Source organism: Psammomys obesus, unplaced genomic scaffold (genome assembly GCF_907164565.1).
Source record: "Psammomys obesus unplaced genomic scaffold, mPsaObe1.curated_primary_1811, whole genome shotgun sequence".
Lineage (NCBI taxonomy): Eukaryota > Metazoa > Chordata > Mammalia > Rodentia > Muridae > Psammomys > Psammomys obesus.
In genome coordinates, this window is record NW_026585895.1 from 56,914,658 (window position 1) to 56,938,208 (window position 23,551).

The 23,551-nt window shown below is 43.4% G+C and overlaps 1 protein-coding gene across 11 annotated transcripts in view; it reads left to right on the forward strand.

The window, feature by feature from the left end:
• The window catches only part of Pnpla7 (patatin like phospholipase domain containing 7), a 71,413-nt gene that overhangs the window by 23,052 nt on the left and 24,810 nt on the right, over positions 1–23,551 (forward strand). For all 11 annotated transcript variants that reach the window (XM_055599923.1, XM_055599916.1, XM_055599921.1 and 8 more), the window contains 9 exons: positions 1,022–1,162; positions 5,113–5,213; positions 5,393–5,539; positions 9,986–10,063; positions 10,705–10,910; positions 13,546–13,677; positions 14,952–15,075; positions 17,333–17,446; positions 19,926–19,995. In XM_055599923.1, coding sequence (XP_055455898.1) covers positions 1,022–1,162; positions 5,113–5,213; positions 5,393–5,539; positions 9,986–10,063; positions 10,705–10,910; positions 13,546–13,677; positions 14,952–15,075; positions 17,333–17,446; positions 19,926–19,995 — 1,113 coding nt within the window. The remainder of the gene's footprint in view (positions 1–1,021; positions 1,163–5,112; positions 5,214–5,392; positions 5,540–9,985; positions 10,064–10,704; positions 10,911–13,545; positions 13,678–14,951; positions 15,076–17,332; positions 17,447–19,925; positions 19,996–23,551) is intronic.

The following is a 23,551-nucleotide window of genomic DNA, read 5'->3' on the forward strand; positions in this document are numbered from 1 at the left end:
AAATGTCTTAATAGCTAAGAAAAGGATCCCAGGGGACTAAAAAAGTATATGAAATTAAGGGAAACATCTTTGGTGTCAGGTACACTGGAACTGCCCATTTGATCCTCTCTAAGACAAGGCTTTGGACCTTAGTGACCTTGAAATACATCCCTGATTAATCTGGTTTCCCCCATAAATGTACTTAAAATAGGTGTCATATAAGTCTTTTTTCTGAGTCATGCTTTTCTCTCTAAAATTTTGGTCAGCTTAAGTGATGTAACCTTGAGTCTTGTCTTTTTTTTTTTTTTTTTTCCTTTTTTTCTTTTTGGTTTTTTTGAGACAGGGTTTCTCTGTTGTAGCCTTGACTGTACTAAACTAGCTCTGTAGACCAGACTGGCCTCAAACTCACAGAGATCCACCTGCTTCTGCCTCCATGAGTGTTGGGATTACAGGCGTTAGCCGCCGCTCTGGCTGAGTCTTGTCCTCTTGAAGGCACTTGATTCAGGGCAGCTCTCCAATGTTGTCTTCACAGAGATTGGGGTGAGGAGGTTTATAGACCTCTTTGAAAGCAGAACCTGTAGTAGCTGATAAGTGTCCTGTGTGGTGGGCAAGGCCAGGGTCCTTTGAACCTCAGGTGGAACAGTCAAGCCCTGTTTTGCCCCAGGGGTGCTAATGGTCACCTCTACAAAAGAAAGCTATGGAAAAGGGGACAATTGGCAGATTCCCCTGGTTCAGGGTTTACCTTCAAAGGACATGGGTGACAGCAGCGGGTAGTCAGTTCAGGAGGCTCATAGAGAAGGATGGCCAATAGGGATGCAGGTTTGAAAGAGCAGCCTGAGGCCAACATTCTTGCATCACTGCCCTGGCAAGTGCTAACAGTGAAATTGCCTGAAAGCCTTGTTTGTGGTTAAGTTATCTGCAAGTTCACTGGGTACTTGGGAGGGCCTTAGTTATGTGCTGTTTTGGGGGACTGTTGTTGGAGCCATTGGAGCCAGATACTAGCCCATACAGAGCTGGAGTATCTCATTCCTGTCTTCCCCAGATCATGGGAGCAGCCGCTCGACAATCTGTGGGCCTCTGCTGAAGAGGAGCTGCTCCGTACCTCTGCCTTCCATCCATGTGGAGATCTCAAATGAACTCTGGCAGTCCCAGGGAAGTGGCTCAAATCCTTCAGCCTCCCAAGGTAAAGTTCCTCTATTGCTGCAACTGGCTCTGATGACAGGCTCTGTATGTCTGAAAGACAAGTCAAGCTTTCTTGCCCCCAGTGTCATCTCATCCTGACCACAGAAATGGACATCTCACACTTGGTACCATTTATGACTGGACAAGAGCCCATGGCTCTGAGGCACTCTTTCTGGGGCTGAGTCATTCATTGATGGGAGTCTTGCTGCTTTGTACGCCCTGGTGAACTCTGTACACTGCCTCCCTCTACCAGCCCTGTGAGCTCCTCCTCTGCTGAGCCCTGGACCTACCCACACCTTCTGCCAGCATAGAAGGCCCCATCTTCAGTGTCAGGCTCACCTCTGCTGGGATTCCCATCACAAATTGACATACTCAGTGTCCCGTTCAGCCTCCTCTTGTTTGCAGCCTACTACATAGAGGTGCTGCTTCCCATCCTCTCTGTCTCCCTTTCTTTTGCACTGTTTGCTGGTCTAATGCAGTCTTCACTGGGCCCGTTGTGGGTACACTCATTGCCAGTAGTCAGTGCTTTCCCCTTCCTTCCTTATCACCTTTGATGTCTATGCTTATAAACTGGCAGCTTTATGGCTTCCTGGTTCATTTAAATGATGTATGTGTTCTGCATGGTTTCTGGGGTTGTGTTTTGTTTTGTTTGTTTGTTTGTTTGTTTGTTTTTGCATTGGATTTCTGTGTTTTAGTGGAGATCTCGCCTCCTTCCTTCTTTCCTTCTTTCTTTTTTTTTTTAGGCGTTACTACATACTTAATTACATGCTGGCCTCAAATTCACAATCTTCTTGCTCTACCTCTTTAATCTTAATTGTTACAGATATTTTCTTCTGTCTTCGTCTGTCAGAAAACTTAGCCCAGGGGCCCTTTTCATTATCAGGACAATGTTCCTCTACTGAAAACAAGTCAAGTTTGCTGTGCTCAGTGGCTCATGCTCCTAATCTCAGCACTTGGGAGGCTGAGACAGGAAAATTACCATGAGTTTGAGACCAGCCTGGACCACAGAATAAGAATCTGTATAAAAAGCCATCCTCAGCTGGGTATAGTGGCATGTGTCTTTAATGTCAACACTTGGGAGACAGAGGCAGGAGACCTCTGAATTTAAGGCCAGCCTGCTCTACAGAGTGAGGTCAAAGCCAGGGCTATATAGGGAGACCCTACCAGGAAGGAAGGAAGGAAGGAAGGTAGGGAGGGAGGGAGGGAGGGAGGGAGGGAGGGAGGGAGGGAGGGAGGAAGGAAAGAAAGGCAGAAACAAAGGAAGGAAGAAATGTGGTAGGGAGGGAGGGAGGAAATAAAAAAAGCAAGGTAGAAAGGCAGGCAGGCTAAACATTTGGCACCTTGTATAGTTAGCTTTTTATGTTTTTTTCTTTGCTTATTCCTGGCTCCCACATGTATTCTAGATTATTTTTGTTAGTTTCTATATTGAGGTGTTTCATTTATCTGTTATTCATTTTTGCAGTATAAATCACTGAAATTTAGCATGTATTATTCTATGTGATAGTCTACCCAATATCATTAATGAAACAGCTTCTTTTTTTTTTTTTTAATGCTGCCTTTATTAGGCATTACATTTCTGAGTCTATGTGAGTTTTTTCACCCATAAAGTATTAACTAGCTTATATTAAGTTTTTTGTTCTTGAGATGGGATGGGGTCTCATTCTGTAGCCAAAGGTAGCCAGTGGGTTATAGCCTGTCTCTGTCTCCCAGGACTGGGATTACTACATGAATGCTATCAAACCAGTGGGCTTTTATATGGGTGCTAAAGATCTGAACTTAGGTCCTAATATTTGCTTAGCAAGTATTTTACCCAGGTATCCACCTCCCAAACTGCTGCTTATGACTATGTTCCTTTGCTATGGGAAAGGTTATATTAAGGGCATAGTCATGTGTTGTTCCTATGTCTGTCTGTCTGTGTGTCGTGTGTCCCACCCCACCCCACCCCTCTGCACATGTGCTCTCTCTCTTTCTTCCCCTTTCCTCTCTTAACAGGGTCTTGATGTGTAGCTCAGTCTTGAACCCATAATTCCCCACCTTGGCCTCCTGACTGCTCAGGTTATAGGTGTAGTCCTCCTGCATAGCAGGCTTAGGTAGTTTCATCAAACCACAGCCCCTGCCTCCTGCATGGGTAGCATGTGGTATATCTTCTCTCTGGGCTCTTCCTCTGGTTCTATCGCATCCTGTGGCTGATTGCTATGGACAGAATGAGCCTTCTCTTGGAGCAGATATGAAACATCTGGCCATGGCCTCCCATGCCTAGGATACTTTCCCATGGCTTTTCTTCTAAAACTGAGCAACCTTATTACTGACAGTTTCTGTGTAGATTGATGCCACCCTCAGTGGTTGTTTAGAGTTGCTCCCAAAACTGATTGAAACCAGTGACTATAGTCCTTAAATGTTCCTTTCTGATTGGAAGACCATCTGGACAATCTCTGGTATCATTTCCCAGGAGCTTTTTTTTTTTTAAGACAGGGTGTCTCACTGGAACCAAAGGCGTGTCAAATAGGCAGACTGGCTAATTAGTTAACACCAAGGATCTTTTTGTTTCCACCTCCCAACTTACTTTTTATTTATTTACAAAGATTATTTATGTATTTATATTTGGGTTTTGTTTTTGTGGGTTTTTTTAATTTTTATTTTTTTGAGACAGGATTTTTCTGTGTAACCATTGCTGTCCTGCACTCACTTTTGTAGACCAGGCTGGCCTTAAACTCAGAGATCTGCCTGGCTATGCATGAATGCTGGGATTACAGGCATGCACCACCACACTCTGCTAGGTATATTTTTTTCATGTTTATTTATTTATTTTATTTGTATGAGTGTTTTGCCTGCATTCAGAAATGTGCATGTGCAGCACATGTGTGCCTGGTACCTGAAGATGTCAGAAGAGGGTATTGGGTCCCCTAGAACTGGAATTGCAGCTGGCTGTGAGACATCATGTGAGTGCTGGGAGTCAAACCCATGTTCTCTGCAAGGGCACCAAGTGCTTTTAAATGCTGAGCCATCTCTCCAGCCCCTATTTTTATTTTATGTGTAATTGTTTTTACTACATGTATGTAAGTGAACTGCATGTGTGTCTCACGCTCACAGAGGCCAGAAGAAGGTGCTGTTTCCCCTGAAACTGGAGTTACTGATGGTGTAAGCCTCCATGTAAATACTAACAACTGAACCTGGTTCTCTGCACGTGCAGTAAGTGCTCATAAGCACTGAGCCTTCTCTCCAGCCTGATCTCCAGTGTGGGTGCTTGGGGATATAAATCAGTTCCTCATGCTTGGGTGGACAATACTTTATTGACTGAGCTATCCCCCCAGTCCCAAGGCTGCTACTTTTTAAATTAAAAAAAGTTTCAATTATACACACAAATAATATGCGCACAAATTAAATAAATATAGTGAAACGTTTTTATGGAGCAAGACCACCACATTTGTTTAGCTCTTTCTGCATGGAACTGCTTCCCTTTCTACTGTTTGACTTACTGTGATGGGACAAGAAGCGCACCTTCACTAGAAGCTGACCACGTGGGCAATCTTAGACTTCCAGCCCCTGAAACCATGAGCTAAATGAACAGTTTTGGGTTTGTTTTGTTTTGTTTTTTTATTTGTTTGTTTGAGACAGGGTTTGTCTGAATAGTCCTGGCTGTCCTGGAACTCGTTCTGTAGACCAGGCTGGCCTTGAACCCAGAGAGGCGCCAGCCTCTGCCTCCCAATCAAAGGTGTGCACCACCACTCCTGACTGCATCTCTGCTTGTTACAGTACCACCTTCAGATGTTCAAATACAAATGGACTAATGATAGTGTGACAAAATGCCAGCAATACAACCCTGCTGGGTAGAGATCTGAGTCTTGTCTAACCCAGTTTGTGCTGTTAGCTGTCACCTCATCCTGCCCTTTCTGTTCCTGTGCATATGGGCTAGCAAGTGAGCAGTAAACTGAGTATTCTCTCTGTTCGTAGAAAGCCACGAGGGGGCCACCTCAGACCTGGGAATGGCATACAACCATGCCAGGGTTTTGCCACACTCAGATGAGCAACTTGGGAACTATGTGGCCAGCAAGGTATATCCCTGCTTCTCCTTACTGTCTCCTTGGGACCTTACCTATTCCCCTGTTTACTAGTGTTTTGGGGTGTGGTCCATATGTGACATCATCAGTATCAGCAATGAGTCATGGAGATGCACTTAGATTTCTTCCTCATCACATCTCTTCTGATGTCTTGTATCTTTGTTCTTTTCAAGTCCAAGAAAAATGTGGTTGTTGCAGAGATCCCCTCTGCCATCTTCCACTACTCAGAAAATTCCAGGGATGAGCCTGGGGCCAGTGGTAAGACAGATGCTGTCTTCAGAGCTGCCACACAGGACCTCCTCACCCTGATGAAGCTAGATGTAAGTGTGTGGGCTTGAAGAGGGTGGTGACAATTTCTGATCCCCACAGGACCTGCTGCTTCCTTTCCTCCATTTCATTTTGGGAGCACATCCCTCTAATGCTTTCGGGGGTATCTGTGACCTGCACTATGGTCCTCTTCTTTATCTAGGCCTGCCAGTATTGGGAATCCACATCTGTAGGTGTAGCCTTGGCCAGGGTCAGTGCATCAGTCACCTGGGCACTTGGAACTACATCTTTATCACGTGTGTGTGTGTGTGTGTGTGTGTGTGTCTTTTTTCAAGATTTATTTATTTTTTATGTATGGTGTTTTGCCTGCATGTATGCTTACCACCAGAAGAGGGCACAAGATTTCATTATAGACCTTTGTGAGCCACCATGTGGTTGGTGATAATTGAACTCAGAACCTCTGAAAGAGCAGCCAGTGAGAAGCTCTGAGCTATCTCACCAGCCCCACATATGTGTTTTCAGTTATTTTTCCCTCTTTACTTATTTGTGTGTTTATGTGTTTGTGGGGTTGTTTGTTTTGGTTGTTGTTAAATCTAGATCTTTGTGTGTAGTCCAGGCTTTCCCCCTGCTTCATCTTCCTGAATGCTGTAGCGAATAGATGTGCACCACCTTGCCTAGCTTAGCCATCTCTTTTTATTTAGTTTTTGTTTTTGTTTGTTTGTTTATTTGTTTTTTTCAAGGCAGGATTTCTCTGTGTCGCAGAATCCTGGCTGTCCTGGACTCACTTTGTAGACCAGGCTGATCTCAAACTCATAGAGATCTGCCTTCCTAGTGCTGGGATCAAAAGCATGCACCACCACACCTGAACCCTCATATTTTTAAGTGCGTAATTATATGTATATATACATGTGTCTCGGTCAATGTTCTATTGCTGTAAATAGATGTCAAGTGCAAGTGCAATGCTTATTTAAAAAAAAAAACATTTACTTGGGGCTTGTTTACATTCAGAGGTTGAGTTCATTATCATCATGGCAGAAAGCATGGTACCTTCAGGTAGACATAGTGCTGGAAAGGTAGCTAAGGGTTCTACCTCTAGATGGGTAGTTAGTAGGAAGAAAGAGACACTGGGTCTGGCTTGAACATTTGCAACCCAAAAGCCTACCCCCTCTCTCCCACCCCCTGTGACGCACTTCCTTCAGCAAGGCCACACCTAATACCTCTCAAGTAGCACTACTCCCTAATGACCGAACATTCAAATCTTTGAGCCTATGGGGGTCATTCTTAGGTGGAGGCCAAGAGAACAACTTTGTGTGTCGTCTTCAAGAACATGTCCACCTCCTTTGAGACAGGGTCTCTCATCCACCTGAAGCCTGGTTGGGCTGACCAGTGACCCCTCCAGGATCCCCTTGTCACTGCCTCACTTAAGATCCTAAGCACATACCGTCATGCACCTGGCATTTTAAACAATGGCTTCTAAGGATCAAAGTCAGGTCCTTACTGACAAGCACAGGTAACTGCTTTACTCAACATATTCCTAGCCATAGCTTTTAAAAAATTTGAAGACTTACTATACAGATGCTAGGAAAATACGTGTGTTCACTTTATTGAGGACCACAAAACCAGTTGTATTAATTCCTCTATTTTGTTGTGATGAAACATCATAACCAAGGCAAGTTATAGAAGGAAGGGTTTGTTTGGGGCATATAGTTCTAGAGGGACAGGAGCCTGTCACTGTCATAGTGGGAAGCATGGCAACTGTCAGACAAGCATGGTGTTGGAGCAGCTACTCCTGAGAGCTCACATCCCGATCCACAAACAAGAAGTAGAGGAGCACAACTGGGAATGGTGTGAGTCTTTGCCCACCCCTAGTGACACACCAGTCCAACAAGGCTACATCTCGTATTCCTTCCCAAACAGTTCCACGAACTGTTTATGAGCCTATGAGCCTATGAGATTCACTATTTATTTATTTTTGGTTTTTTGAGACAGGGTTTCTCTATATCCCTGGCTGTACTGGAACTCACTCTATTGAGAAGGCTGATCTTAAACTCAGAGATTCACCTGCCTCTGCCTCCCAAGTGCTGTGATTAAAGATGTGGGTTACTACTGCCCAGTTAGAGTCATTTCTGCAAACCATCCTACGAGCACATGGACGGAATGCAAACTGAACAGCCTTCAAACACACTATGCATATCTCAGTCTAGCCACCTTCTTCCCAAAAGAGGCCCTTCTCTGTGCCAACCTGTACTCCTAGATGCCCTGGTTGATTTCACCTGATCCTAGGCTGAGTAATTCATGCTAAGTATGTTCTTTAGAGTATTTGCCATAGGTTCATCATGTTGATTTACTCACAGGATGGCCTGTAATTGGAATTTAGTTCTTGTCAGCACTGCCCATTGTCCATTCTGTGAGTACATTGATCTTAGTTCTTTAATCATGCTGGTGGACACATGGGGCTGCCAGGACAAGGTTTGTTTATTTTGTATTTTTTATTTGTTTGTTTGTTTGCTATTATTTGGTTTTGGTTTTGGTTTTTCAAGACAGGGTTTCTCTGTGTAGCCATGGCTGTCCTGTACTTGCTTTGTAGACCAGGCTGGCCTTGAAATCATAGTGATCCACCTACCTCTGCCTTTCTTAGTGCTGGGATTACAGGTATGGGCTGGGCTGTCGTGCTGGCTACAGAGTTATTTTTAAGAGTTACAGTTGTCCAATTTTTTTCAGTCACGATGTATATCTCATTCACCCTTGATGTGAGCCTGGGCATAGATGCTAGGCAATGGAACATCTCTAGTTTTACTCCTTCAGAACCTGGGGAGAAGGTTTATCGTTACCAGCTGTGAAGATTGTCAAACTTTTTCTGACTCTGTCTCTCTGTGCCCTCTACTTTGTGTGTGTGTGTGTGTGTGTGTGTGTGTGTGTGCATGCATGTGTTTACAATCCAAGGTTTTCTGCATACTAGGCAAGAACTTTGTTCCTGAGCCACACTTCAGTCTCTAAATTTTTCATTTGTAAATAAATGTTCTGGAGGCATAGAGGCAGATTTCTGTTTCACTTTCTCTGTAGTCACTAGTGCGGTCAGTGCCTTTCGTGTCTTATTCTCTGGAAAAGTGCCTTGTAGCATACTCTGAGACAAACATGCTTGGGTCTGAAATGGTATGTCCAGAGCCAGAATCCTAGTGAGCTGGAATAACATATAACAGTTTACCAATATTTTTTTAAAAAAGTATTTTGCAGGCCTCAATGCAGATACAGTTTGTCTTTGTGTATAGTGCAAGGAAGGGCAGGGATCAGGCACAGTTTTTCTCATAGGGTCTGGTTATCCCATTAACCCTGTAAGTGACTGAGAGGTCCATGCTGGACTAGCTGATGTGTCCCCGTAGCTTTTCACCATGGTTCTCTTTTCTGTCTTTTGTTTTGTTTTGAGCTTCTTTTATTGAGCCAGCTTTCTTCCCTTGAGTTTAGTAAAGGTTCAGAAATGACCTCTGTTGATTGACCCATCACGTCACTGCGTAGAACTAAACCTAGGTTTAAGAGCAACACGGGCTCTTAAACACCGAGCCATCTCTCCAGCCCCTTACTGCCATTTTCTAATGGTGTCCAGTGATCTTTCTTACTATTTTTGTTTTACTATCACCAAGAGCTGTTAATTTCAATACTTTTTTTCACGCCTTTGCAAGTATCATGCCTTTATTACTATATACATAGATATATAGATATAGATATAGATATAGATATAGATATAGATATAGATATAGATAGACAGACATACAGACACCCAGTCCCTGAAAGCTCCTGGTATTCTGGCAATCCCTAGACATGCTGGATTCCAGGCTGTTCCTGACCTGATGTGGCATGTAGGAAAGCCAGATTTTGCAGGTGGGATAGGAGATGGTACCCTAGTTAGATATAACTCTAAGTTGGTTTTTTTAAAAGGGCACCTCCTGTCTGAAGAAGGAAAGAAAAAAGTGGTGGCACACGCCTTACTCTCATCACTTGGGGAGGCACAGACGGATCTCTGTGAGTTCAGGACGAAAAGAAAGAATGAGAGAGAGAGAACTCTCATGCTGGACCTGAACTTTTGAGATGAAGTGATTCTTCTGCCTCTGTCTCCTGAGGGTTTGAGTTGTAAGAGTATACTACAACGTTTGGCAGTTGGCTGGTTTTTGTAATGAGTATGGAAGGGGTGTTCCAGCTTGTTGTCTTGCCTTTTATGCCAGTGACCTTTATGAAATGAACTGCCTTTCTTAACTGAAACTGACTTCTGGTGCTGCCTGTGTAAATTCATAAGCATATTGGTCTGCATCTCTGCATTTTCTGCCCTATTCTACTGATCTTTTGTGCAGAATATTGCCCTGTCCATGTTAGTAGGCAGTCCTTAGAGAAGCATTTGATAGAGCCACATAGAGCCATATGGCCTCTGTTCTACCCTCTTAGGACACAACTTTTGTGCCTTCACTTAAGTATCTCTTCATGTTCCTTCTTGAAATTCTGTGTTTTAGGACCCATCCCTGTTGGATGGCCGGGTAGCATTTCTTCATGTTCCTGCAGGCACCATAGTGTCAAAACAGGGAGATCAGGTGAGTAAAGAACCTAAAGGACTGGTCATAGGAACTGCCTGGTCCTGCAACTCAGTCCTTGGTGGATTGTAACTGAGGGCACAGTGGTTGGAAGTTTCTGGAGCTATGAGCAGCTCAGGGCTTAGGTGCCAGTCTTCTCCATGTTTGTGATTACTACTCTGGCTCCTTTTCTAGGATTTAAGGGGTTGAGGTGAGAAGATTTGCAGAGTCCCATAATAGATACAAAAAGGTTGGGATTTGGCCTTGCATGTTAACGTGGATATTTGACTCTTAAGGGGTAGCTATAGAGTGTCAAAGGGATGGGCTGCCCCCTCACTTCTGTAGGAAAATGGGCTGACATTTATGTAGATCAGTAAAAGGGCATGTGAGGAGGGAAGGTATGTGTATCTGAGACTGAAAAAGTAGTTGATAAATAAAACAAATCATAGGCATTGTTTAACTGTAGGACTGCGACAGTATCCTCAGTGGAAACGTGGCCAAGGCTATGTTATATATAACCTAGAATAGGCAGAGAACCAGCTGTTTGTACCAGGTCTGATTCTGTGGGGCTCAGTAACTCCCCTGGGTTCTGGGCCCATGGGCATACTGTGCCACTATCACACATGTGTCTTCCTGAAGGTAGCCTTCTCCGTTTTTAACAGGATGTCAGCATCTTGTTTGTGGTCTCGGGGCTGCTACATGTATACCAGCAAAAGATCGACAGCTTGGAGGATACATGCTTGTTCCTCACACAGCCGGGGGAAATGGTGGGCCAGCTGGCAGTACTTACTGGAGAGCCTCTCATGTTCACCATCAGAGCCAACAGAGACTGCAGCTTTCTGTCCATCTCTAAGGCCCACTTCTATGAGTGAGTCACCTTTTCCTCTTCCTGAACTGTTCTGAATGCTGGAGACACTTTCTGTGCTCCTCTCGGTCCTGCTCACCTGTCTCCTGGGTCCTTTGTCCCTGAGGCCTACTGCTGGCCTCACCTGTTCTTTAGGTGTCATACATTGGTACCCATACACAGGCTAAGTCATGCATTCTGAAAGCCTCCATATGGCTTGTAGTAACTGGCATGAGCTGCTTTCTCTATTGATGTGACTCTGGCCCAGTCATATCTCTGCCAGTACATTCTGTGGCCACATACATTAGGAGATAGAGCTGGAAACAGAGTCTGGCTCATTGCCCATCTGCCTGTTCACAGTAGACCAGGTCTGGGTGGAAAGGCAGGAGTGTCCTGCTCACTCTCTTTCCTTAAGTCACTATAGTTGTTTGGTGGTGTTGTTTCTCGAGACAAGGTTTCTCTATTTAGCCCTGGCTGTACTGGAACTCACTCTGTAGACAAGCTGGCCTCAAATTCAAAGATCTGCCTGCCCCTGCCTCCCAAGTACTAGGATTAAAGGCTGTGTTACCACCATTCAGTATAGATTGTTATTAGACATGGAACCAGAAACTTGTATCTGCCTGTCCACCAAATGTGTCCTTCAGAGGCCACAGGCTGTATCCCTTGCTAGCTTTCCTGCTTGTTGCTGTGAGTCCTAGAGTACAAGATTAAAAATTATCTTAATTTGTTGTTCACTGGGGGGAGAGGAGGTTGGTTCATCATTTTTTCTGTTGACCTGCCTCCCCTCACATTCATCTTTGTTAGTCAGCATCCATCTCTCTATCCATATTGCTGAAAGGCCTCTTCATCCATCTCTGATGTCTGTTATGACCTTGTAGCTCTCCTGCCTGAAAGTTGGGTAGATGCTCAGACAGGAAAGGTAGGTCCGGGGCCAGAAGGTAGTGGAAGCACAGCAGCTTAAAAACCATGTTTCAGCCAAGGTGCTTTCAAAACAGTAGTAGGGGCAGGGAAGGGAAGGCTTTCTCCAGATGTAGCATCCCTCTCCTAGGACTTGCCTGAATGCCTCTGGCCTGGTACCCTGATGCTGTCCTCTGGTACTTTCAGTATGCTGAGGGTGAGGACCTCGTTTTACAAATGGGAGACATAACCAAAGAAAGCAGTGCCTAGGTCCCTCTGCTAGCCAGGGGCCCCAGGATGAAGCTGAGTTCACCTTCCTCTTGAGCCACATGGATCTTCTCAGAGCTACAGAACATGCTGTCTGTCTGCTGTCCCCTGTCCCTGCCCCATCCATCTGTACCACAGGAAGAAAGCTCAGAAGGATAGTCAGGAGGATGAATAGGCTGTGATTGTCAGGACCCCACAGCCTTTTTTCTTTCTCTTTGCTCCTTTGACCTTGGCATAACCTGATCCTTCCTTGCCCATGCATGTGTCTGTGATTCTACAAGTCTGTGTAGGATGCCTGTGTGTGGTCAGTATATGTCCTTGTCCATATGTTTGAGTATGTCCATATGTTACTGCCTATGTTTGCCTGTCTGTGATTCTCTCTGTGTCCTTATTTGTTTCTCTGAGCCTCTTTTGTATGTATGTATGTATGTGTCTACATATCCTTGTCTATGTCCAGGTCTATGTATATGCACATATGGATATCCTTGTTTGTATATATGCATGTCTGATTTGCGACCTATTAATGTTTTTTATTTATGTGACCTTGTTTATGTGTTTTTGTCTATGTGTGTCTGTGTTACATGTGTCCTTGTCCATATGTATCTTTGTGTGTACTGTTCTCTGTATGTACATACCTTTGAATGTCTTTGTTTGCATGTATATGGTTGTATGTGCATAAAAACTCCTAATCAGATATTTCTCACTCTGTAGATAGGGTCCAGCAAATGTCAAGGGAACTCTCATCCAATCTTGTAGATAAAATTATATCCAGTTAGCTTTTCTGACACTATCACCATCTTACTGCCCTGGGATAGTGAAGAGACATTATATAATGGGAGCATTATCTAATACATGAGGCAGTGATCTGTTTTCCTGTTTCTTATAGACTGGGAGCTTCATCTCCTGTTACTTGGCCAAGGACTGGAGTCCATCAGCCCTGATTCTTTCTTGCCTCATGTCTATAAATAGCCCACGAGCTGCATAGCTCCCAGTTCTGGGGCTGCCATGATATCCTTGCTGTTTGCCTGCCTTCCCATTTTGTCCATACAGTCAATAGAGAGATGGCAATATTCTTGGGTCGGAACCTTAGGCACTTTTTACCCACCCAGGATAGACTCCATGTCCTCTACGTTAGTAGTTGCCCTTGAGGCAACTTTTCTAGCATTGTAAGCCTCGTGTACTTGCTGTCTGTACTCATTATGTGGTGGGTGGAACTCTGCTGCTAAAACCTAGAGCTTAGGACCTTCATGGAGTGGACAGTCCTGTGGGTGGTCTTCTATTTTCCCCAAATCCATGGTTCCTGTAGAGCAGAAGGCTGCCTAAAATCAGTGTTTTCTTTCCTCAAAGAGTCCTTCTGTGTTCAGAGGGGTTGAAGGTTCTGTCTGCTCTCAAATGCTATGACATTGTGTGAGAAGAACCTAGTAGGATAGGACTTAAGATGGGGTGGCAAAAGGAGACCTCATGGAAATGGAAATGACTTGAGATTTCATGACAGGATCATGAGGGAACGGCCAGATATCGTCCTGGGTGTGGCACACACAGTTGTGAAGAGGATGTCGTCCTTTGTTCGGCAGATTGATTTTGCTCTAGACTGGATGGAAATAGAGGCTGGACGTGCCATCTACAGGTGAGGCTCACAGATGTATAGTGTACAGAGAAACCCACAGGTAGACAGCATAAAGAGGTGTGCAGTGTACAGAGGCCTGCAGGTGTCTGCATCAGTGGGCTTCTGTATTGATATATAGTGGTTTTGTTGATAGACCAGGCTCCATACCTTGAAGGATGTACAATGAAGAGGATGAGTTTTCATATTCACTTCTCCACCCCTAGCACCCATGGAAACATTCTTTGACATCATCCTGGGTTCTATGAATAGATACAGACACACATGTATTTTGAACAGACATCTTGCCATGTGCATGCACATAAACCCATATCATCCTATCAAAAGGCCTGAGAGCTCTTTTTTTAAATTTTTTATTAATTACACTTTATTCATTTTGTACCCCCCCATAAGCCCCTCCCGATCCCATCCTCCCTCCCCTTTCTGCATGCATGCCACTCCCCAAGTCCACTGATAGGGAAGGTTCTCCTCTTCTTTCTGATCTTAGTCTATCAGTTCTCATCAAAAGTGGCTGCATTGTCCTCTACTATGGCCTGGTAAGGCTGCTCCCCCCTCAGGGGGAAGTGATCAACGAGCAGGCCAATCAGATTATGTCAGAGGCAGTCCCTCTTCCCATTACTATGTAACCCACTTGGACACTGAACTGCCATGGGCTACACCTGCAGGGGTTCCGGGTTATCTCCATGAATAGTCCTTGATTGGAGTATGATTTTCTGGGAAGTTCCCTGTGTTCACTGAGAGCTCTTTGAAGTAGCTTTTGTGAAGGTACTGCTGTGCTAACTGTTCTCAGTATTTTCCTCTGACCCTGGCTGGACTGCCTTTGCTGGCCTCACCTTGGCTTAGGTCATAGACAGAACTGGATTACAGCTGTCAGTTTTTATGATGCTTAAAATTTAAGCTAAGAATAAGTCAAAATACATATTTGAAGTATTAGTAAACTTGTATGTGTTAGCACATATATTTTAAAATGAAAAGTAGTTGTACTTTATATTATTTATTTACTTACTTATGTGAGATCTACTTACTGCTTTGTAGCCTGGCCAGGAATTCACTATGTAGACCAGGCTAGGCTCTAACTCATAGATTCATGTGCCTCTGTCTCCTGAGTACATGGATTAGATGGCGTGCCACCATACCTGACAAGTAACTGTATTTTACAAACCAAAAAATTACCAAGAAGTCTATATTCTTATAATTTGTTGCATCCTGGGGTCTCTATCCTGCTGGTGCTGTAAGCAACTTAGGCTGCTGAGCTGAGCACTTTTGTGTCTCTGCAGGCAAGGGGACAAGTCTGACTGCACATACATCGTCCTCAGTGGCCGGCTGCGCTCTGTGATCCAGAAGGATGATGGGAAAAAACGCCTGGCAGGGGAATATGGCCGAGGAGACCTTGTTGGTGTGGTAGGTGCCAGCTACGCTCTTTTCCTTTCATGACACTCTGGACTTGCCTATGGCTACATGAAGAGGAGGAGGAGGAGGAGGAAGCCTGAGTGACCTGAAGGAAGATGACTACCCCTATCCTTCCTGCTGGCCCTGCCCTTTGTCTGGGACTCTGCCTTAACCTTCTGGGAGATCCAAGATTCTGGTTCCTAGTTTCTGGCTGCTTATTTGTACCCAGTCAGTGCTGAAGCCCTTTTGGATAGTATCCAAAAGACTTGGCTGAGGGTAACTAGCAGTTTCCTCTAGCTTCCCAGTACTGCCTGCATAGGCAGGTTTCTCTGTCCTGAGCTGTTACTGACCAGCTTCCTGCTGTTTTTCTTTTGTTTTGTTTGTTTGTTTTTTCCTTGAGACAGAGTCTTATTTTAGTGCATGCAGGCTTAGAATTTACCATGGACTTGAGCTGGCCTTGGAATTTTGGTGATCCTTTTGCCATGGCTTCCTGAATTTGGATTATAGGCTTCTAAAGTAGTAACTTACATGAAATATGTATATTTTAACATGCATGAGTATTTTGCCTGCAAGTATGTGTGTGCCAGGTGCCCAGATTGGCCAGAAGAGAGCATCAGAGGTTACAGTGCTGGCATATGCCCTTAATACCAGCACTCAGAATGTTAAGGCAGGTGCCTTTGTGAATTCTAGGCCAGCCTGGGTTAGAGTTAAAAAAAAAAAAAATCTTAAAAAGAAGACATCAAATCTCCTAGACATGGAGTTAAATAGATAATTGTGAACCATTTTGTGGTTGCTGGGAATTGAACCTAGATCCTTTGGAAGAGCAGCCAGTGATCTTTTGTTTTGTTTGTTTTTCTGAGACAGGGTTTCTCTGTGTAGCCCTGTCTGTCCTAGAAATCACTCTGTATACCACACTGGCCTCAAACTCAGAGAGATCCACCTGTCTTTGCCTACTGGAGTGCCATCACCACTCACCTTGTTCTTTTCTTTTCTTTTCTCTCTCTCTCTCTCTCTCTCTCTCTCTCTCTTTCTTGCTTTCTCTCTTTGTCTCTTTCTTTCTTGACAGTGTTTTACTATCTATCCTTGGCTGTCCTGGAACTCATGTTGCAGCCTAGTGCTCTTAAACCATCGAGACATCTCTCTACTCAAAGCACAAGTATCTTTTTAAAAGTAACTGTACTTTACAAACAAAAATTACCTAAAAACCTATATTCTTTAATATCTTCTGGTTAGCTGTTTTAACCCCACCATATCCTGCTTAGTCTGCCACCTACCACCTCACCCCTCCACCTCACTGGCCCCACCCTACCCTGGCTCTTCTTTGAGATAATGTCTCACTTTATAGTCCATGTCTCAGTTAAGTTTCTATTGCTGTAGTAAATTACCCTGATCAAAAGCAACTTGTGGAGGAAAGGGATTATTTCCATTACTGAGGGAGGACAGGGCAAGAAGGCCCACCTGCCTAGTGAGCTCCTTTAACAGAATGGCTCCTGACATGTGCCTATAGGCTCAGCAGGATACCGCCAATGTGGCCCCTAGAGGATCATGTGTCTTCTTTAGAGGCATTTCTATCTGAAGGAGTGTTCAGAGTTCCCTGAGATAGCCCTTGCCTGCGTCTGAGGACTATCAGAGTTACTGGGGGTGCCTGTGGCTTCTAGAACATCCCAGGAGTTTAAAAAGCAGTTACATGTGAGAGTCTACTAGCTTCATACAGTGTTAAGACTTGGTTAGGTCATTTTGCTCCTCCTCTTGCATCCTGACCACACAGCTCCTATAGGCTGCTGTGCTGGTCTCTTTTATGTCAACTTGATACAAACTAGAGTCATCTTCTAGAAGACGGAACCTCAACTGAGAAAATTCTCCCACCACATTGTGGGGAATTTTCTTGATTGATGATTGGTGTAGGAGGGCTCATTTCACTGTGGGTGGTTTAAGAAAGCAGGCTGAGCAAGCCAAGAGGAGCAAACCAATAAACAACATTTCTGCACAGCCTCTGCTTTAGTTCTGCCTCCAGGTTTTAGCTCTGCTTGAGTCCCTGCCCTGACTTCCTCTGTGGTGGATTGTTACCCAAAAGTATAAGATGCAATAAGCCCTTCCCTCCCCAGCTGCTTATGGTCATTATATTTTATCACTGCAATAGAAACTCTTAAGACAGCCTGGATACACCCGACCTGCACAAAACTTGGCTAGACTCCAGGTGTGGTCAGCCTGGCCCTCCTGGAAAGTTGGCTGATATTTGAGACCCCAGAGTCTGGCTCTTTTTCCTTAGGTGGAGACACTAACCCACCAGGCCAGAGCAACCACGGTGCATGCCGTCCGGGACTCAGAACTGGCCAAGCTGCCAGCAGGAGCTCTGACATCCATCAAGCGCAGATACCCACAGGTGAGAGCACACAGGAGTTCTAGCTACACTTCTGACCCAGGTGAGCATTTACTCAAGTGTGTATAGGCACGCTATGGAACAGGCGGGTGGGAACTTGTAAAAGTAACACATTAGGACATGCCCTCAGACAGGGACTCTTTTACTTATTTTTGTATGACACTGTTCCTGGGGAAACATGAGCAGAAACAAAATTCAGATAAGGAACTGATGACAGATGAAAGTAAAGGATACAACCAAATTGCAACTTGATAAAGCAGTGATTTTCGTTGGGATTTCTTAAAGGAATATGGTGAGGGGTTACTTACAGGTGTAGACATGACCCAAAGACAGCTGCACACCAAAGTGAACCCCAGCATGGGTTCAGAAACGTCGGATAATGTCTTTTCCGGATAGTTGTCAGATAGCCCAGTTGGTCTGAGAATGTCTTTCAGCAGACCCTACTGCTTATATAACACTTATGTGTGGAAGAGACCTTGTATATGTGGTAGGTTTTGGGGAGTTTACTTTCTGAGCCTGAGGAACTGCTTTAGAATATGCTGTGTCTAAAGGAGCATCCCTGTAACATGGAAGGCTTTTTATATAGGAGGAGATTGCTACACCATGCCTAAAGCTTAGGACAGCAACTTGAAGAGAGCTTTGGTAGCAGGTGGGGGTTGGTAGAAGAGGAGTACTTAGGCTGCATCTCTGAGCTGTTGGTCAGCTACCTTTTCTGGTTGTCCTCCCTCCCTGTGAGTGACAAGATTATCACAAGAGAGAAAGGAAAACCCCAGTGAGCCGGAGATGGTTCTCCCACTCAGCATCCTGTCCTTATTCTCAAACTGCTTTCCAGTGTCTATTTTCTTTCTTTTCCAGCTTTGCTCCTCTTCTTCCTTCTCTCTCTCTCTCTCTCCCACCCTCCCTTCTCTCTCCTTTTCTTTCTTCTTTTTTCCTTCTTTTTTTTTGTGTGTGTGTGTGTGTTATTAAGAATGAAACCCAGGGCCTTCATGCTTGTAATTGTACATGAATGAACTAGTACAAAATGTGTTTTTTTGTGAATGGTCTAGCAGTATCCCACTGTGCACCTCAGTCCATCTGTCTGTTCTCCAGCTGGTGAGTGTTAGCATGATTTCTGTTTTGGGACTGTTGGGTTTAAAAGGCTGCTGAACTCCCTGTCTCAAAAGATTAGTCTCACTTTGAATTTGTTTGTTTTTAAATGTGACAGTTTTATTAATTTGTTTATTTGTCATACTGGGGATTAAGCTCAGGGCCTTGTTATACTCTGCAAGCACTATACCACTCAACTACATCCCCAGCTCTTGTTAACTTCTATTTTGAGACAGGGTGTTGCTAAGTTTCCAGGCTGGCCTTGAACTTATTTTGTAGTCCAGGAGGCCTCAAACTTCCTCATCTCTCAGCCTCCCACTGCTGGTATGAAAAGTGTACATTATCTTGCTTTGCTATTATAGGTGTGTGTTTGTTTATTTTGGCTCTTAGCCTCTAAAGAGAAACATTCATACATTTATAATAGGATTCTGTGAGTACTCCCAAAGGATTGTTTATGAAATAGGACTCCTGAGGTGGGTGAAGGGACAGTGGAATTTTCTGTATTCTTTTCTTTCTGCCTTGTACGTGTTTCAAATCTTCTGTCACAGTAGCCCAATTAAGATAAGCCTTATCTGGAAACATCATGCTTTCTGCCTTACTTCTCTACTCAGACTATTTTTTTCTTATATATAAAAATTAGAACAGTTTCATTCAGATCTTCTGTTATCTATTACCCCACCATCCTGGGGCAAAAAAGCATCCCTAATTTAGCTTGCTGGAAGTGGCGCTGGTGACACCTAATTGATGTTAAGCAAAGCCAGGTGCCCCTGTCTGAGATGAACTCTACTTTCAGGTGGCCTTATCAGTCTGACTTTGCTGTGTCTGGGCTACCTAGAATGAATGTGAGACCCTGGAGCTCAAGGTTACAGAGTGTGCACTTTTTGCACCTTTTATGTTTCCATTTCTTTGCTGTCACCCCGGACTGAGCAACCACCCTGTGCCAACAGAGTCAAGCTGCTTTTTCCTGGTGGCTTCATTTCTTTTTCTTTTATTGTGATAAAATACCCTGACAAAAGAAACTCAAAGGCAAATGTTTCATTTTGCTCACAGTCCCATATTACTGACCCTCATAATAGCGAAACCACAGTGACAGGAGCAAGAGGAGACATTTGTCATATTCATAATCAAGAACAGGGAGCAATGAATGCATGCATGGTATTGCTCATCTCACTTTTCCCAATCAAGACCACCCCAATAGGCATGTCTAGGGCTCATCTCTCAGATAACTCCTGTATTTGTCATGTTGGCAATTAGCACTGTCTCATCTGGCAACTGGTCATCTATAGCTCTATTGATTTCTAGTCACTGACAGTTTTGAAAAAGGAAAACTAGTGTGCTGTTTAACATCATTATGACATTTCAGTTCCCAGAATTTTCCTTCTTTTTCTACCCCAAGGTTGTAACCCGACTGATTCATCTCTTGGGTGAGAAGATCTTAGGCAGCCTCCAGCAGGGGTCTGCAACAGGTGGGTCTCAGCCCTATTTTGGAGCTCTTCCTCATCCCGCTGCCCCATCCTTCCCCTGGCAGAGGTAGAAGAAGGAAGCAAAGAGGCTAGAGCAGACCACTGGAGCATTGTGGGATAGCTGCAGGACTTTTGAAAACATCCAGAAACTCCCACCAAACACAACTCTGAGTAAGGAGGACTTGATTTTGACAGTGCCAGTATAGTTGTCAAGATAGGTCTCCACAGAGGCGGTACATAGGAAAGCGCAACTATTTGTGAAAAGAAATGTAACAGATCTACCTTTGGTTTTTGCAGACTTCCTAGTAAAAGGAAATAGAGGAAGAAGCCACTGAAGGAGTGGTACAGTTTAGGCTACTGTTGTATGTCATGTGCCAAGTATAAAAAGATGGTGAAATAACTGTAGGGTATCAGGAACTAAAAACTCTACCCAGAATGTTTGTTCTCTTCTAGCTCTCAGAGTATCCATAACTTTGGAGCTGCTGGTCACTCTGTGTTTCAGGGCTGTCTTCTCTCCCTGAATCGCAGATATATGAGAGCTCTGATGTTACGCTTTGGCTCTTTACTGTTCTGTGTACACTATGCCCATGGCTCTCTCCTGCCTCCACCTCCGCATTCCCTGCCTGGGTTACCAGTATTCATTTTTGTGCACACCTCTAGTTCTCCTCACCTAGTCTGCTCATCTTTTATTTTATTTTTCACTAGTTCTCCCAGGCTAGCTCATTTTTGGCCTGTCCCTCTACTGATACAGCTTTATATCTGTTTTCACAACTGAGACTGGTGTACAATACTGAATGTTTGTTGAAAAGACAAATTCGGGCTGGGGAGATGGTGCAGAGGTTAGGAATGCTGGCTGCCCTTCCAAAGGTCCTGAGTTCAATTCCCAGCAACCACATGGTGGCTCACAACCATCTATAATGAGATCTGGTGCCCTCTTCTGGTGTGCAGGGTACATGCAGACAGAATGCTGTATAAATAATAAATAAGTAAATCTTAAAAAAAAAAAAAGACAAATTCATGAGTAAACATGCTGCTATTTAACTATTTACTCTGAGTATGCCTGGTCATTTGAGTCACATCTGATATTTTAAGTATTATGGGTTTCTTGTTGTTTTGGGTTTTTGAGACAAGGCTTCTCTGTGTATCCTTGGGCTATCCTGGACTTGCTTTGTAGACCAGGCTGGCCTTGAACTCACAGAGATCCACCTGCCTCTGCCTCCTTGAGTGCTGGGATTACAGGTTGCACCATGCCTGGCTAACTTTGTGTACTATATTAAGCTAACTGTCTGTGCTGGCAGTTTGCACACAGCAATGAGAAGCTGTGATCCAGAATGAATTAATCTTAACTTCATCAATTTGTAAAGCTCTATTTCCATATGAGATCATATTCGGAAGTTCTGAGTAGACTTGAATTTTAGGTGAGACTCCTACTGTTCAATACATACGATTGCTTTTTTACTTTGCTTTCAGCCTGTCTGACAGTTATGTTTGAAATAAGTTTCTTAAAGGAAAACATAGTGAGGCTACGTTGGTAATGAACTCTTCTGGCAGTCTTTATCTTTTACTTTAACTATTTAGACCACTTACATCTAACATAACTACTCTGTTAGGATTTATGTCTACTATCTTATTTTTTATTTTCTTCCAATATTATTTTTATTTTTGGTTACTTAACCTTTTTTGTTTTGTTTTAAGACAGGATTTCTCTGTGTAGCCCTGGCTATCGTTAACTCATTTTGTAAACCAAGCTGGCCTTGAACTCAAGAAGATCCACCTGCCTATGCCTCCTGTGTGCTGGGATTAAAGGAGTGCTCCAGCACTGCCCAGCCTACCTAGACATTTTTATTAGTTCTATTTTTATTAGTTCTTATTTCCACACTTTCTTTGTTGGATGGTTTCTGTGGTCACTCTGGAAACTACAGTATTTTATTCTTATCTATTAATAGCAATAATTTTTATTTTAAGTGGAATGAGTACCTTAGCATCTACCGTTTATGTCACGTTGTTGTGGGACCTCTTGATGTGTTGTGGGTTTTTGTTGTTGTTGTTGTTTGAATTCTTAAGATTTATTTATTTTTATTTTATATATCTGTGTGTTTTGTCTGCATATGTCTGTGCATTACTGCATGCAGTGACCTTGCAGGCTAGAAGAGGGTGTCACAGACAGTTGTGAGCCACCATATGGGTGCTAGTAACTGAACCTGGTTCTTTTGAAATAGCAGTCAGTGCTCTTTACCACTGAGCTATCTCACCAACCTTTGAGATGTGTTTTAACCATTACTTTTGCATACCTTGAGAACTAAGCGTTTGCTTTCAAAAATCTGCAATCCAAAATCCAAAAACTTTTTAAGTGTCATGTCAACATTCAGAAGTTCTGAATTTAGGGGTATTTGCCACTTTCAGTTTAGGAATGTTTAACCAGCAGTGTGGAAATATTCCCAAATCTGAAAAAGCCAGAACTCCAAAACACTCTGGCCTTAGTGAATTCAGATACATGACTCTCAACCTGCCTTTAAATTGTTCTCATCTTTACTTTTTGGAAATGTGAAAATCTTTGCATTTACGCCTTTTGAGGTTAGTTTTGCTTTATTCTGTAGATTTATATCTTTTAGCAAATTTGAGAAATTGTTTGCCTTTATTTCTTTACATCTTCTTTTAACCTTGTATTCTCTCTTTTCTTCTGAAAACAAAATGTCATAAATGCTGGGCCTTTGTCCCAAAGGTATCTGGGGCACTGTTCCCTTTTTTATCTTTTTTGTCTCTATGATGTTCAAATAGAATTGTTGCTGTCCTCAATATTACTTGCCCTTTCCTGTCACCTCAATTCTCCTATTTCACCTATACAAAGTGGTTTTTTTTTTTAAAAAAAAAAAATTTTCTTTGGTTGTTATTATTATTTTGAGACAGGATCTTGCTGTGTATCCTAGGCTGGCCTGTGACTAATTATATAGCCCAGACTGACCTAGAACTTGCCACCTCCTGTTCTAGTTTCTCTCTTTAGTGTCATATTCCTCTGCTGGGATTACAAATTTATGCCACCGTCCATCATTCCTGGCCCTCAGAGACATTTTCATTTGTTGTTGTATTTGTCTTTTGCTTTGTTTTGTTTTGCTAAGGTTTTCTGTTTGTTTCAGAAATGTTCATGATTTCATGATTACTGGCTGTTACTGGTTGTATTTCATTGTTCCTAGCAAATAGCGCCAACTTATATGTTATTTTTGTCTGCCGACTGACTCTTCTCATTCAAATTAAGATTCCTTGTTCTAGGAGCTCATGCCTTTAATCCCAGCACTCAGGAGGCAGAAGCAAGTAAACCTCTGAGCCTGAGGCCAGCCTGGTCTACTACGTGAGTTCCAAGACAGCCAGGGATACACACAGAAACTATTTCAAATGTTCTCTCTCTCAAAATATTCCTGTCTCAAAACAAACAAACAAAAAGATTCCCTGCTGTTAGTGTACATGGTAATTCACTGCATACCAAAGTTTTCAATGTATATATTGTATTAAATAAGTATATATATATATATATATATATATATATATATATATATATATATAT